Source organism: Gobio gobio (genome assembly GCF_949357685.1).
Source record: "Gobio gobio genome assembly, chromosome: 3".
Taxonomy (NCBI): domain Eukaryota; kingdom Metazoa; phylum Chordata; class Actinopteri; order Cypriniformes; family Gobionidae; genus Gobio; species Gobio gobio.
In genome coordinates this window covers 26,188,581-26,205,512 of record NC_137099.1, presented here as the reverse complement: position 1 = coordinate 26,205,512, position 16,932 = coordinate 26,188,581, and the positions used below count along the sequence as shown (strand labels likewise).

The 16,932-nt window shown below is 38.1% G+C and overlaps 1 protein-coding gene across 4 annotated transcripts in view; it reads right to left on the bottom strand.

Moving 5' to 3' along the window:
- The window catches only part of slit2 (slit homolog 2), a 96,554-nt gene that overhangs the window by 14,539 nt on the left and 65,083 nt on the right, over nt 1-16,932 (bottom strand). The window contains exons 13-28 of one of the 4 annotated variants that reach the window (XM_079811779.1): nt 15,451-15,594; nt 14,668-14,831; nt 14,226-14,249; nt 11,977-12,127; nt 10,528-10,602; nt 10,287-10,430; nt 9,901-10,044; nt 7,144-7,310; nt 6,740-6,872; nt 6,418-6,486; nt 4,680-4,751; nt 3,391-3,462; nt 3,072-3,143; nt 2,078-2,241; nt 1,580-1,704; nt 478-575 (exon numbers count right to left, since the gene is read on the bottom strand). In XM_079811779.1, the coding sequence (XP_079667905.1) occupies nt 478-575; nt 1,580-1,704; nt 2,078-2,241; nt 3,072-3,143; nt 3,391-3,462; nt 4,680-4,751; nt 6,418-6,486; nt 6,740-6,872; nt 7,144-7,310; nt 9,901-10,044; nt 10,287-10,430; nt 10,528-10,602; nt 11,977-12,127; nt 14,226-14,249; nt 14,668-14,831; nt 15,451-15,594 (1,818 nt within the window). The remainder of the gene's footprint in view (nt 1-477; nt 576-1,579; nt 1,705-2,077; nt 2,242-3,071; nt 3,144-3,390; nt 3,463-4,679; nt 4,752-6,417; nt 6,487-6,739; nt 6,873-7,143; nt 7,311-9,900; nt 10,045-10,286; nt 10,431-10,527; nt 10,603-11,976; nt 12,128-14,225; nt 14,250-14,667; nt 14,832-15,450; nt 15,595-16,932) is intronic. The other 3 variants (XM_079811781.1, XM_079811780.1, XM_079811782.1) reach the window with 3 other exon arrangements.

The window sequence follows — 16,932 nt, the reverse complement described above, 5'->3', positions numbered from 1 at the left end:
TTTATGCAGCCTGCGTGTGCATCTGTGGGTGTATTACATTACATTAGCTAATCAAAATTTAAAGCAGAAGTTCTCAAATGAAACTCTTCTTATTCACCAATACAACGGATTTATTAGCAATGATCAGTGTATATGACTACAGCTGAATCTAAGCTCCCCACACACACACACGTCTCTGCTGTGTGTGTCCACAGAAAGACCCTTGATTGGCTGATTAAGTGCATGAGTGAGCTCAGATCAGTTTCAGACACTTCAGTCTGATTAAGACAGATTAGAAACACTCTGTCCATAAAGTATATTCATTACCGGAGCAGCAGGGACACACACACATGTGATCATTTACTTAATGTACTAAATGAAAGCCACATTCAACAGGGCCTGGATATAATAAAGAATCTCTTTATCTGCCTCATACACATATCATTTGTAATTTCAAACAGTTCAGCATTTTGAACTGATGATGAATGTCTGTCTCACCAGTGAGTGTTTTCCTCTCCATCCTTTAGATGACAGGTGCCTCCATTCTGACAGGGGTTACTGATGCACGCATGAATTGGTTCCTCGCAGTCTTGACCCTATATGAACAGCATGTTGCATTACATACAAATGTTATGTCCATCCATGCATGCATCTTGGCTGGCTATCACCAGACTAAGCTCAATCTTTTAAGATTCAACATTAGTCTGGGGAGTCTGCTTTGTATTTTCTACTGCACAAGAGGCGTGATAAACGGGCATAGTTCAAATGACTCTGTACGCAATAGGATAGTCCTTCAACCAATCAGACCAACGATCCAGGTGACGTACTTTGCAAAATGGTAGGTATAAGGCGAACACATCCTTCTTTTGTAGGAATTGTTCGAGGGCAAGTTTCTGTTCAGTTTCTTGCCTTTTAAATCTTTTAAATCAGTAGCTGCATCAACGGGTTGCTGTGCTTCGGTGGCCACCATGTTGAATGTAAACAAAAAGCTGCTTGCCGTCACTTCTCGATCATCATCGTGTTAAACCCGCCAATAGCGAGCCAGGTGGATAAGCCAGTTTGTGATTGGTCCCCGCAGATTTGTCACGGAAGCAGGATAGAAAAATGTACAGGTTTCCAGCCTGAGCTGCAGTGCGAAATCAAATAGGGCTGGGTTTACCCAGTCTAGCAAGCATCTCCAATACACGCTTATTCTCACATACAAATGATATTCTATGATTCTAACGTGTGAAAATGCACACACAAGCAGAGACATTTCAGAAGTTCTCAATGTGTAGATGAACAATTATATAGGGTAATCTTAATCAGAGCAAGATGAAACATGATTTCTGCATGTTCGGAAGAAAATGTTGCTCATGCAAAAGTATGATATTTAGCTCCTTATATAACTCCAAGCCCTCCTTCAATTTAAGGTTATCATATATATAAATTGTATTATTTAGTTGCCATGTTAACTGCCTGCCAGGTGAAAAGTCTACTGTCTTAGAAATATACTTTCTCAAACAAACCACACAATCTCGTCTTGTACCATTGTATCACAAAGACAAGTTGTGTGAGCGAAGTTTAAGATATTCTTGTTTGTGTTTAAGTGTGTATGTACCTTAAAACCATATGGACAGGTGCATCGGTAAAAATCAACGGGATGGTTACTGCAGGTTCCATCATTCTTGCATGGATTGGATAAACAAGGGTTACATTTAGCCAAAATGCTCACATCCACTGGACCTATGTAAAATACAGAGAAAAATAAATTATACAGCATGTTATAAACAAACATATATAACAGTCTTTACATACAAACACAGATAGGATTGAACAGGTAAGGCATCACAAAACTCAAACAGGTCAAAGGTCACTTTAAACCTGAGGAAAGGTTGGGTGGCAGATAGAGGGGGCCGGGGTTTAAGAGCTCACACTGGGCTCTGATTGGCTTCCTTACCTGGCACAGGAAAACCACAAGTCCCCGGCACCTCTAAAAATGTACCAATCAAATCACATTACTTTCAATATTAACATCTGAGAATATAAAGTACAGTATATACTAATGCCCTCGCTGTGACATGATGAGTGACTCCGAAGTGCACGGGTAGGTTTTTACCTGTGCATGTGAATTTCTTGGAGGGTGTAGTCAGCAGAAGTTTGTCGGTCATCTCTCCAGGACCGGTACAGCGTGCGATTCCAGGCTCCTTGTAGCCGCTCTTTACCCAGTCAGAGAGCCACTGCATGTGACAATCGCAGTACAGAGGGTTTGCTCCCAGAGCCCTGCAGGAAATACCAAGAACACATTACAAACCTTCTCCAAAAATGTGGATGATAAAATAATCAGACATCAAACATATTAAATAGCGTATATTCACTCATTTTTCTAAAAGCAACACCTTACAACAGTGACGTTAGTGGATAAAGTTTCATAGTGAGCTGTCACACTTCAGATCATCAAGTTCTAATAGAGCGTGGGTTTGATGGGGGGTAGTTCCTTCATGCTGCTCTGATTGACTGTCATTGTGATAATGCCCACCTATTACATTCACCAGTCCGCAAATAAGCCTTGAACCTGTGAAAATTAATAGACTACTTATGGAGTTTACAACTCACGCAACTGAACATCGCTACTTTTGGTTACTTCATGGCACACAAAACAGTCTCTAAGTGAGCAAGTTTTTTTTTAGAGCCCTCACAATTTTTTCAGAGCCCTTACTATTTTTGAAGCAATGGGGGAAAAAATTTGACTTTCATGTCATTTGGTTTTAATAAATAGTATTTTGATAAAAAGATATAAAAATATTATGATATTGGCTGCTTGACAGTCTCCTGTGTAAGGTAATGTGTAGATTTGTTCTACTCGGCTGTCAGTCATAATTACACTTGTGAAATTGATCCATGAGAATTATAAAAAAAAAAGGGGTCATCGTGGGAGACCAAGAACTCAACCAATCTGTGGCTGCAGAGCCCCAAGTTCAGACAAAGAAAGTGTTTCAGTGTGTCTGTGTGAGAGTAAAGAAAGAACCAAAGTACATCCAGCTGTCAAAACCTATTTGGTGCACTCATAAGTGCTTGTGTGTGTATGTGTGTGTTCATTCTGAGGTACTTACAGGTGGGAGAGCGAGGACAGATCTTTGAAAGCTCCATCTGGGATCACAGCAATATCATTACCATGAAGAGACCTGCAGAGAGAATAGAGAAATGAAGCCATCCAAGAGAATCCAAAACACACACACACACACACACACACACACACACACACACACACACACACACACACACACACACACACACACACACACACACACACACACACACACACACACACACACACACACACACACACACACACACACACACACACACACACACACACACACACACACACACACACACACACACACACACACACATCAATAAGGTACTCACAACAGGCGCAGAGATTTGAGGCCGTCGAAAGCTTTTACAGGAATACACCTCAGTCTGTTGTAGCTTAAAATTCTGGGATGAAACAAAAAATATTATAATAATTGCAAAAACATATATTTACACAGCCATACAAAATAAATAAATAATACAAATAAATAAAAGTGGATTTTGCAACTTCCGAAATAAATTACTGAAATAAAAAAAAAATAATAGGAACATTCAATTGATTTAAAAAAATATGTCAGGAAAAAGTGTCTAAAATTCTATGGCAAAAAAAAAAGACTCATTCACACGTCTAAATTTAAACCAAATTACAGCTTTTCGAATGAGCCTGGACTACCACAGCATATACACTTAAAGGGTAACTTCAGTGATTTAGCATTAGGCTTTGTATCAGTAGAAACCCGGTAGTATATTCAAATGATGGTACTTTCCCCCCTCATATCCCCCTGAGACGAGAGAATTATGCATTTTATTTCTGGAAAAAATCCTCCGATGACGCAAATTTCGTCATTTTGCGTCATCAGAGGAATTTTTGGCCAGAGGCTAAAGACTACAGCCACTAGATGGAGCTGTTCTGCATGTTATCAACCCGCCCACAGGGGAGAGATCTCACTCACAGAATGTAAGACACAGACGGCCGCACGGACAATCATAATGGGGCAATGCAGAGCAAAGTGAGTGTTTCAACTTTTCAATGAATTCCTGTGATAGTTTAGCTTCCATATGCGATCAGAAAACGTGCCAGACTGGCGCTTAATGTTACCTCAGCTCTGCTCAGCTCTTCGTGATGAATAAAATCTGACTCCTGTTGCGTCTGTGCCGTGACTTTCATTCGGCTCACTCACACTTTATTGAAAAGGCACGTTCAGTTTTTAACTGTAGTGTTTATTCTCTAACTGAACGAAATGATTGTATTACTATGAAGATCAAAACGACGGTGTACGGAGTAGCCTTGTAGGGCAGCGAAGCAAGTGCATTCTGGGAGTTGTTGTCTTTCATCAACATGAGACAAAAATACATTTTCTGTCTTTTCTCAGTCTAGAAGGCACCAAATTCAAAAATAATTTCACATTTCTACTACATAAATGACCCAGTTTAAATACAAAGCTTAATGCTAAATCACTGAAGTAACCCTTTAAGTGTACATATAATTTCAAGAACTATAAAATTGTTAAAAAAATCACACACACACAATGCACAGCTACAAACACACACAACCACACTAGTGTTTGCACAAAAAACACACAGACACACAAACCGAAGCCATAAATCATGTTGACACTCACAGGGTGAGAAGCTCGGACATGTTACTGAAGCTGTGGTTGGATAATGTGCTGATCTGGTTATTACTCAAATCACTGCAAGAAAACACACACACACACACACACACACACACACACACACACACACACACACACACACACACACACACACACACACACACACACACACACACACACACACACACACACACACACACACACACACACACACACACACACACACACACACACACACACACACACACACACACACACACACACACACACACACAAAGGCAGAGTGTTATAAGCCACAAGAAAATCGGACACTTAAAGCCAACATTTATGGTACATAGCAATAACAAAATGTTGCACCGCATCAAAAATAAAAAGATTCTTTATATTTAAGATCAATTAATTCATTTTGTAATTCACATGAGCTGTTTCTGTCAGGACCACTATTGTCAAAGATGATTGATTGACTATTAGCATATAGTTAGGATTGGCGGTATGGTTCTGTTCTGGGCAAGAACTCCCTGCGCATCCATGCAGCCTAGCATGGATAAGAGCAGGGAGAGCAGCAATAACCCCCCTTAGGGTAAACAGAACAGAACCAACATAATCTATTGCATATTTAATGTACAAAATAATTTGTGAATTTAGTCTGATTCAAGGGGAATCAGAATACCAAATCCTGACTGGACGAGAGGAGGAGCAGGGGATGGAGGAGGGTAAATGAGCTCTGGAGAAACGTGATAGCTGCTGATAAAACTGAAGGAGCTTATATATATGTATGCTGTGATAGACATCGTATTCCTATAGGTAGACGTGATCAGCTGACAGTCAGCTGATGCGAGCTTGACTAACGTGACCTGCCAGAACTGAGGGTTCGCTTGATTTTTATACTCCATCAAAGCCAAACTGACCAGAGCTGAATGCAGTTTTACTGCAACCAAAAATAAAGTAAAAAATAAACTATTGCAGGGATGAGATATTTAAAAATTTACATTACATGATTCAATGCATGGCAAAAGACAATGCACACATGTGAACTTCCATGTTAGGACATTTAGAAGGCTGAACTTATCAGTGCTGTAAGCTTTAAAACTGCAAACGGCAAACACAAAGCATGTACAATAGTTATGTGTTAAGCCTAAAGTCGTAATACAATATACAGAAGCATTCAACAGCCATGATGCATTGCTTCACTCAAATTGACCTTTCTGTTCGGGTGTGATTGATTAGCCTATTTAATTTGCATTCAGAAAATTAATAAAATATGTTAAAATATAATATATAATATAATAAACCAACAAAAACCATTTCCAGTCCTATAAATTATTTAAAACAATATTTGATCTTTTTTCATGTGCATACCATAACTTCACACACTAATGTAGACTAAAGTAATGAGCAATCACTAAATACTTAACTCAGTCATATTTAATGGATGAATTTGCATATTTGTGTGGGTGTGTATAATGGTGGTTGTTCATTAGTGCCTAATTAATTTATTATGTTTGGTGGAGATGGGATATTGTGGATCACTCTAATAGTGCAGGAAAGCAAATGTGTAAATGCCACAAAAAAAACAATCCCCTCCAAATACAGCTACAAACATTTGGATTTTCTGGCATTGGCAGGATGAGAAACACCATATGTACAAGCTAACTCTGTTACCACTGGCTAGTTTCAAAGGGGCAGGGCCCTGATAACAGTAAACTATTTGTGATTGGGTGACTCCAAAGAGGGCTGTACCTACATGAGAGTGAGGTGTTTATAATTGGATAGTTCCAGAGGGACTTGCGTGAACTGGTTGCCATCGAGATAGCTATCAGAAAAAGACAAACAAGTTATTACTCAAACACAGAGGAAATAGCACATTAGCAACAGTGTAATACGAGAAACTTCAAAGATGTATATACAGCAGCCGTGTATTGTTTCAGACATCAAGTATGTGTTTTTGGAGGCAGCTGGGTTTATAAAAAGGTGTGCCTGGATCAGATAAGGGGATTTTTGAAAATAACCATTTATTAGAAAATTGCTGTGAGGTTTGAGACCATAGTGTGTTTGTGTACACTCACAGTTCTGTAACGTCTTTAGGAATGCCCTTGGGTAAAACATTTAGTCCTTTATTACTGCAGCGCACCACCGTATCCAAACATGAACACTCGGCAGGACAGCGAGCCAGGGGTGAACAGCTATTCTCATCATTACCTGCACACGCACAAAGAGAAAAGTAATCATCATTTTAATGTTCTCATTTATCAGCAGTAGAGAATAATTAAATTCAAAATGAGCTTTTAGATGTGAAGATATGCCAGGGTGATTGTTATTGTAAGCTTGTTTGTGTAAAAGAAAGATAACCCTGAGCTTTGCTCAAGTTAGCATAACAGATCTTATCAAAGCCCTATTAAGAGCTAGAGACAAGATCTTTTTACACACACGCATACATACTAAACACCCCCACACATGCTCATAGCCGTACCGTCTTCGCAGGCAAAGTCTTGTACGGCTACATCTTGAATCGGGATCTCTTTAAGAAAGTAGGGGCTCTGACAGCGGGGGTTGCCCGTGACAATCCGTTTCTTACGGAGCCATTCCCCCAGCCAAGCCAGATGACAGTTACAGTTAAATGGATTGGCCAGCAAGTTCCTGTGGGATTGCATAAACAAAAATTATGTTGCAAATATTTAGCAAATCATTCAACAAACAAATTCAGTGTTCCAAAAACTAATGAGCTGCCTACACTTTTAAAAACAATGGTTTGAAAAGGGGGTTTTCGCAGCAATGCCATAGAAGAGCCATTTTTGGTTCCTCAAAGTAATTCTTAACAGAAGCTTTTTCCCTTAGTGTGAAGAACATTTTACTAATCTAAAGAACCTTTTTTTTCACTGTAAAGAACATTTGTACAATGAAAATGTTCCATGGAAGTTAAAGGTTGTTTATGGTACAACTGATGCCAATAAAGAACCTTTATTTTTAAGAGTGTATGTAGGCAGCATGTTAAGGCATCATAGGCACACTAGCATCCTGAAAGGTAGGCAACTTTAACAAAGCAAAGATTATGGACAAGATGAGATAAATTATATATTTATAAATATAAATTTATATTTAGAATAAACATTTCTCTTGCCTTGTCCATCATCTTTGATTTGTTAAAGTTGCCTACCTTTCAAGATGCTAGTGTGCCATCGGTTTCAAAACATGTCTCTGTTATATTGTAATTTTATGCCAGTCCAGCACTTTGCAAAAACACAACCTTGTTTCTAGAACGACTTTCAGCATGTTTCCTATAACAATGTCTGACGTGTGCACAAAGCATGTGTATGCACAAATTTGTGCGTGAAATGTGCAAACGAACGATTTTAAGAACAAATCCCAATTCACCAAAGATTTCGTAATATTTTTTTTTCTAAATTTACGAAAAAATATGAATCCACACATATGCAAAAAGACACTGAATGGCTTTATAATCGTGTTCAGAAGTTATATTTCATCCTAACATGACTATAAGTACATTGAAGTATATTGCATGAATTGTTTTATATAATCCATATATAAAATTATATAATGAAAATATTAAATAATACAATTTAATTTAATCTTAAATACATTCGATCATTTACAGTTAAAGAGTAAGAAAAGCTGCGTTATAGCTTCAACTGCGAGGTTTCTCTGAATAACACAGATATAGGCGTGTGTACAGCTGGGTAATGAGAGTCTGTAATCTGGGTCTTTATAAAAAAGTGTTTATTGTGAGAATGGCACACTTGGCATTGCTCAAGGATCAGTGAGAGCACGTCTGCAAACAGTGGCAAGTTTGCAGAGAGTGACGAAAGGCTGTAACGAAAGCGTGTGCGGAAAGCCCTTGAATGGAGATGGTTTGGGTGTGTTTTATGCAAATGACGAACCTCGTGCACGCGGACGCTCATTTAGAATACTCCAAATTGACTAACATCAGAACAAGGTTAAGAACAAATTCATGTGCGTACGAATGTTTTGTGAATCAGGCGAAGATTTTTCCATAGAAGTTCTCCTGTGCGTACAAATACGAAAGAATCCAAGCAATTATTAGTGAATGAGACCCAATGAGCCTAAAGTTTCTGTCTATGTGGAATGTTTCATATTGATCACTTCCTTAACCCTTAAACGCATACCTCTGGTCTTTAGTGACCCTGGACGTCATTTATTTTTTAAAGTTAGTCATCAACCTTCTTAGTATTCCTCAATCAATTCATTATAAACAATATAACAAGAAAAAAAAAATTGTATAGGGTCGCTAAGGACCCGATGTGTGTAACAGTGTAAGTATATTTTTTCTGCACAACAACAATTCAATCTTTGTTGACTGAATAAGTGCAATTCAACTTTATTCCACAAGGTGGTAATGTCTGATACACAATGATGAAGTGACATTTCACTCATAAGCCATGTTTCCACTACAGGAACTTTCCATTAGGAACTTTGGGTGGAACTCTGTGTGTTTCCACCGCAGGGACCAGGCTCTAGATCAGGGGTGGGCAATTCCAGTCCTCGAGGGCCAATGTCCTGCAGAGTTTAGCTCCAACCCTAATCAAACACACCTGAACCAGCTAATCAATGTCTCCAGGATTACTAGAAGGCTACAGGCAGGTGAGTTTTACCAGGGTTGGAGCTAAACTCTACAGGACAGTGGCCCTTGAGGACTGGAATTGCCCACCCCTGCTCTAGATGAAGTTCTGGGTAAAAATGTCCCCCTCAGAAAGTCCCTGCCCGAGAGGTAGTACTTTTTCAAAGTTCAGGAACTTTCGGGGGTGGGACTACCATGAAGATTAGTCCGGTGACGTAGGACTGCATGCGACTTTCCAGAGCCCACTGGATTTTGTCTTCCGCAAATACACTTAATAAAGCCTGAACCTCGTTGTCGGTCCATCGGTCATATTTTAATAAATTGGATTAAATCAAATAGATTATCTCTGCAAAGGAGAAGGGCTCACTAAAACAGATTTAGACAGATTTGTGAAAAATATTTGAGAGAAATAGGCCTTTTGTGTACATAGAAAAAGTCTTAGATATTTGAGTTCAGCTCATGAAAAATGGGGGCAAAAACAAAAGTGTTGCGTTTATAATTTTGTTCAGTGTAGTTACCTTTCTTGGTGTGAACAGGCCTTAAAGGTTAGGTCACCTATTTATTTCGGTAGCAAGGCAGTTAGGAACAGCACTGAAAAAACACTTTGTTATTGCTGTAAGTTTTGATACTCACAATGTGGAGAGGGAATGCAGTGTGTCAAAGGCTCCCGGCGACATGGAGGTGATCAGGTTATCATAGAGGGAGAGCAGCCTCACAGAGCTCAGACCAGTAAAACTACCGTTATTGACACAGCTTATCTTGTTACTCCTCAACATCCTACACATGACAAACACACACACACACACACAATCATTTAAAACAGCCAGATGATATTTGGTTTGGAACACACAAACCAATATGCACACACCTAAGAATAAAATCATACCTAGACATTTTTTGACAGTATCTGCATTCACTACACTGACGTTTTGTAATGTTCCTCAGAAGAATGATTCATAATTGTGATTAGCTCAGTAAAGAGCTCATACATGCATGTTCAATCAAATGTGAATACTCACAGTACGCGGAGACCGCTGAGGCCTTTCAGCATGCTGTAGTGGACGCCCTCTAAGCGGTTGCTGGTCAGTATGAGTTCATTTACTCCGCTGGCCCCCTCAAATGTGCCCTCCTCAATATCTGTGATCTTATTGTTACTAAGGTTTCTGTAAAACAAAGCAAGTTGCTATGGCAATTAAAGTACTGTAATGATGGTCATTTAAACTGTATAATGATAGAAGACAAAGACAGAGAGAGACTTACATTTTGCGCAGTTGAGGAAGCTTCTTAAAGATTCCTGTAGCCTCCAGCACTGTAAATTCATTATTGTTCAAGCGGCTGCGTGGAAAACAAATCAAACACACAACATACAACTAAATTAATAAATCTGTATGCATTTATATGTTTATAAGTGATAATGTACAGCAGACTTTTTGAGTAGATTTTAATAGTATTATTTCACCTTTTCACCAATAAAATGTAGTTTTTTGTAGTGCACAAGTAGATGTACATGACGTTTTAAAGAGATAGTTCACCCAAAAACAATTGTCATCAATTACTCACCATTATGTTCCAAACCTACAAGACTTTCATTCATCTTTGAAATAAATGGCATCTACGCTAATATTAGTCTCTCTGTTTATCCCGAGGTTTACCAGAGTCAGCCGGATCCGGGCCGTATCATAACAGATAGGACCTGCGCTTAAACTACAACGCAGCCCTGAAGTGTCAGCAGAGACCGTGTCAACTAGACTATCCCCTGTGAAGGCTTCATTAACACAACAAGTGTTTTTTTTTTCACAACAAAAGTTTTTTTCTCTGTAGAGATGAAAACGTTATCAAAATGATTCCCGTTCACACGGATCCGCAGAAACAACTAAAAACGCCATTTTATGCATGCCAGACAAGTAATTGGTGATGTCAGTTTATAAAAAAAGACTACTTGCCCGCACACATACAGTGCGCATTAAAACACGCATGCCTATAGACCAAACACGTCATGTGCAAGTGCATGCCGTCACAGTTTTCATAGATTCACGTTTACACTGAGATGTTAACGGTATCGTTTTCAAAACTTGCACTTTGAAACCTATTTCAAAATTTGCATTCTCAGGCCACCAATATGCTGTTGTCTTGTAAATAAACGGCCAGAATGCATTAAAAGTTTTCTGTTTTCAGTTGAAAACGTTGTTGTGAAAGCGTCCCATAGATTAATAACTAATGATTTTTACAACGAAAATGAATCAATCAAAAACTTAAGCGGGACGATGGCTGTCTTCTAGAGCTGCTGTGCAGCCAAAACAATCTTAGTTGCATTAATTTCCTATTATCACTGTAAAGCTGCTTTGAAACAATCTGTATTGTATAAAGCGCTATATAAATGAAGGTGACTTGACTTGAAACACAACTGATAATATTTTTAATGAAACCTGAAAGATTTCTGTCCCTTCACTGATAAATGTAAAAGTAATCCATATGAATCGTGCGGTTTAATCCTAGCCTTTCAAAGATTCTTACTTGATTTTTATTGTGAACATATTTAATTGATGTTTTTATTCACATATAGACATCGATCAGCATGCATAGAAATAGAGCACATCAAATAAGGTCAACAGAAGCTTAACAGTACTTGCTTGACACATGAGAAAATGATGACAGAATTTTCATTTTTGGGTGAACTATCCCTTTAAAATGAGAGAGAGAGACACTCACAGTTCTGCTGTATATTGTGGTATGTGGTCTGGGATCTTGGTGAGCTTTTGTCCAGAGCAGTCCACTGTGGTTCCTTCACAGCGACATTTCTCTGGGCAGGCCAGGTCAGCAAAGCAATCCCCACCTAGTTTCGATCGGTAGTCTTCCACGCCTATATACATAACCATACACACACACCATTACACACCACACAATCACAAAAAAATTTGTGTATGAGAGAAACAGAGGACAGATAGAAAGAGAGAGAGAAGACAATAAGTAAGATTAAAGAAGTTTGGGTAAAAAGGTAGAGTGGTAAAAGTAAAGGATCACTGGTAGGGAGGACATTAAATGTTAATTGTGCTAGACAAGAGGAAACTCAGTTATCACCATGGCAACATGCTATCAGTATTATCACTCTTAACACATAAAGTCATGCTGACATAGTAGTCATGACTTTGGAGTGTTTGTACACACACACACCCACACACACACACTCACACACACACACACACACACACTTGTAAGGGGGCCCATACACACATTCTTAACTTCACATCCATTCAAACAATGACAAAAAAAACTTTCACATATACACACACACACACACACACAACAAAGGTTGTTTCTTGTTGCTTGCCATGCTGTAGATGCTGCAAGACCTTCCATGGTGCTTGACAGAACCATGTATTAGTCAGAGTCTGCAACCACATGGTTAGATCAAGCACAAAGGAAAACCCCGCTGAATTTCCTCCACAAGACACACAGAGAGAGAAAGAGAGAAAAAGAAACAAAGGATGAGAGATAAAGAATGAGGTACTACTTTGTTTAGCTGGGATAAACTAGTAGGAATGATGGAGAGAGAACAGAGAGAGGAAAGATGCCCCAGGAAAAACAGAGAAGAGAGAAACAGAAGAGTGTGGAAGGAATATTGCAGCTTTTGTACAGTAAATAAACACATGAACCAGCATTTATACACAACATCAAACGCACACATACACATTCAATTTACATTGTGTGCTTAATAAACCTCTGAGCACATTTTCACATATATTTGGGTTCCTGGTCTGTGATTGGCTGGGGTTGAGGTAGAGAGGGAGGGGCTTGTTGGGTGACGTCTTACTGGTTTTGAGTCAGTTACTTACACTTATTGATATGATGAATCCCTGAGTGTTTGTGCGAGAAAGGAAGAGAGAGAATATGTAATACACAAACACTCAAACCCTCGCACTGACGAATGCTGGAATACCTGTGTTTCAGATCCATGCCACCGTGTGCAATTTGTGAGCATGCACACAGCAACAGTGACACTGATCAGGCTGGTGACAACAAATTAACATTAGACTGAAGCGCCATTTGTGGGTTTGCTCATCTGACAACTTGCTAAAATCCACCATACTGTATTAGTAATTTTGTTAAAAACACAAAAAAAGTTTGGGCTCAGTAAGAGTTTAGATGTTGAATAAAAGTAAGAAAAATTGTACGAAAAATTCTATCAGTAAAAAAGTATATTTCATACAAATGCTATTCTTTTGAACCTCCTATTCATCAAATAATTTTGAATGTTTCCACAAAAATATTAGTAGCGCAACTCTTCTCAACATTGATAATAAGAATAAATATTTATTAAGCACCAAATCCACATTTGAAGCATCATGTGACACTGAAGACTGGAGCAACGATGCTGAAAATTCAGTTAAGGAATAAATTACATTATAAAATATATTACAATTAAAAAAAAAGTTATGGTAAGCATAAGAGGCTTCTTGCAAATACTTTAAAATCTTACTGACCCCAAACATTTGAATGGTAGTGTTTATGTAAGAAATAATAATGCTAATTTCAGTTCAAGAATTGCATTATTCTAATGAGAAATTTTCTTCATTATAATATCAGGACAGTTTTATTACCCTGACATTTGAATTTTCAAAACAACAAAATTAATTTGAATCGACAAAATAAAAACAGGTTCCTAATAGAAAAGTTATATTACAGTCATTATTTGTATGAATGCCATTTTTTTAAATGAATTATTAAATTCTGAAAAAAAAAATAATAATAATATTGTCATTGACTATGTGCAACACAAGAACACATTGTAAGCAGCTCTTCTATGCAAATACAGCACAAATCTCAGGAACTTTAATGGTGCGCAAACGGTTTTTTTCATCTGCCTTATAATGTGTGTGAGTTTTGCATGCATAAGTGTATTTGTCCAAAAGCTTTTATGTAGTACACACACAAACAAAATGTTTAGCAGTTGAACATACCTGGTATAAAGTATTGCTCTTTAGCTATACAAAGAAAGATATACAGATAACTGAGAGGAGGAGAGCTGTGTGTAGATCAATAAATGAATATGAATATTGATCAAAGAATCCTGCTCATTTATAACCCCACAGCGATCAATACTCAACTGACAGACAGTAAACTAATAATACCCACACACGCACACATTTGCATTCTGATTTATAATGTGCTTAGACAGGAGAAGATAACTCATGCTGAGACCGTAGGAACTGCTTATATGTCTGTATAAGTGAAAGCTGACTAAGATGTTTTCACCATTAACAACACACATTCTCACTGACGTCCACTGTTGGGAACAGACAGGAAGAGCCGGGTCCATCGACTCAGCATCTGTGAGCAAGTCCGGCAATTGACCAATAATTACACATATATGCAAATACCCATGTGCATGTGTGTATGTACCTGAACAGCGGAACTTTTTGCTCTTGATCTGGCCAATGCGTTTGTTAGCAAGGCGGCGGGGACTGGTGCATCGAGCTCCGCTGGTCTCAATCGGGTTGTCTTGCAGGTAGTCAGCTAACCACTTCAAATGGCAGTCACACATGAAGGGGTTCTGGGCCAGATGACTGATAAACAGAATATATTTAAATTGTGAATGACGGTGATGGTTAACGCGTGCATTTTCTTGACAAACCAAAAAAGGTACACTCACATTTTTACCGTCAATCTACTGATCAGCCTGAAATATGACTATGAGAAATGTATCATACATGGGCCTGATATTCTATTCTATATTCTAAGTTCCCTCAAATATAATGATCCAAGAGACCTACTTTCCAACAATATAAAAGCAGCAATGTATTTTCATGCTTAGACAAATTATTATTGTGTGAAAATAGTATAAAAAAAGAAAAAGGTAAACATGACATTATAAAGGTTTTTTTCTTATTGTCATTGCACTAAAATAATTCATTTGATATATTTGTTTTATTTCTTACGATTTAAAATTTGAGCTTTTTTACTCATTTTTCAACTAAAGGTGATGATACATAGGGCAACTGTTTGAGCAATGTTGCTGGGCAATGTTGCCGTCAACGGCCAACCAGGTCATACACAGGGCCCACTACCGATCTAAAGTATTCAAATAGAAATTTGTTTCCCATTCTCAATGGGAAAGTGCCCAAGCTACACTGCTCGGCAACATTGCTCAAAAAATACCTTAAACATCACCTTAATGTTACTCACAGTGTTTGGATGGCTCGGAGAGAAGAGAAGGTTCCCTTTGCGATGGTCTGGAGTTTGTTGTCATAAAGTGACAGAAGATTTAGATTCTGCAGGTCTTGGAAAGAATCTACGCGCAAACAATTGATCTTGTTCGCATTTAGCAACCTGTTGGGATAAACATTTGCATGTGACATTTTACACGAATCTCTCAGGCAAACAGGAAAATCTATACATGCGATGTAAATTGAGATATTATAAATGCCATTTACAAATAGATTAACATTTATGGACAAACAAATGAGCAAGACTTAAAAAAATATTCCCTGTGGTCTCCAGACTCATTTACAGTGCCTAATGGGAGAACAAAGTTGTGAATAAACCGAGGCTTTTTTTTTTTTTACAAAGCAGCTTTTGTATAAACAGAATGTATATGTTCTGCATCTCCTGCAAATCAATAAAAATTTGCGTATGCTTGAGTTATTGGCACTAAGCTTTTATATTTGTGAGCGTACACAAATGTGTGTTCAGTTTCTCACAAATGTGAGTTGTAATTCACGAGTCTGCAAGAGTGAGTACATTCTATCTATATTCACTTTCAACATGGTCTGAGCACATGTGTAACTGTACTGTTATGTAGTAGCACCAAATGCTTATGGTCTTGTTAAACCCCTATAAATACTTGGATTAACAAGCATTTCCTAAACATACTCCATATACCCCCCGCCCCCCACCCCACACATACACAGCGGAAGTGTGTGGTATGTGTGTGAATTTATGTCCAGTTGTGCTGTCTGTCATGTGAATGGGTGGGACTTACAGTCCTATCCTCACAGTGCAAACACACACACAGACGTTTGTTTGTATCTATTGTTTTCATAGTGATTTTACCAGAACTTTAGAACAAAATATCTGAGTGGAAATGCAGTCTAATAGACTTGTTCCCACTCTCTAGTATGTTATTAATATTCATTTAAATTACAATATTGGCAATACAAAGAGAACAATATCTGCTCTTTCCTTCTTTATTATTGACTGTTTACTTGAAGCAATAGAGAGCAATACATCTTGATATATTATAGGAATAGTTCACCCAAAAATGAAAATTCTCACATCCTTTACCCACACTCAAGTTGTTTCAAACCTATATAAATGTCTTTGTTCTGCTAAACACAAAAGAAGGTATTTTGAAGAATGTCAGTAACCAAACAGTTGATGGACCTCATTGACTTCCAAAGTTTTTTTCTCCATACTATGGAAGTCAATAGGGCCCATCAACTGTTTGTTTACTCATAATCTTCTTTGTGTTCAGCAGAAGAAAGAAATTCATACAGGTTTGGAACAACTTGAGGTTGAGTAAATGATGACAGAATTTAAATTTTGGGGGAAACTAACCCTTTAATATTAAAATTAGTGCTGTCAGTTAAACGCGTTATTAACGACGTTAACGCAAACCTATTTTAACGGCGTCAATTTTTTTATCGCGAGATTAACGTTCTTTTTGTT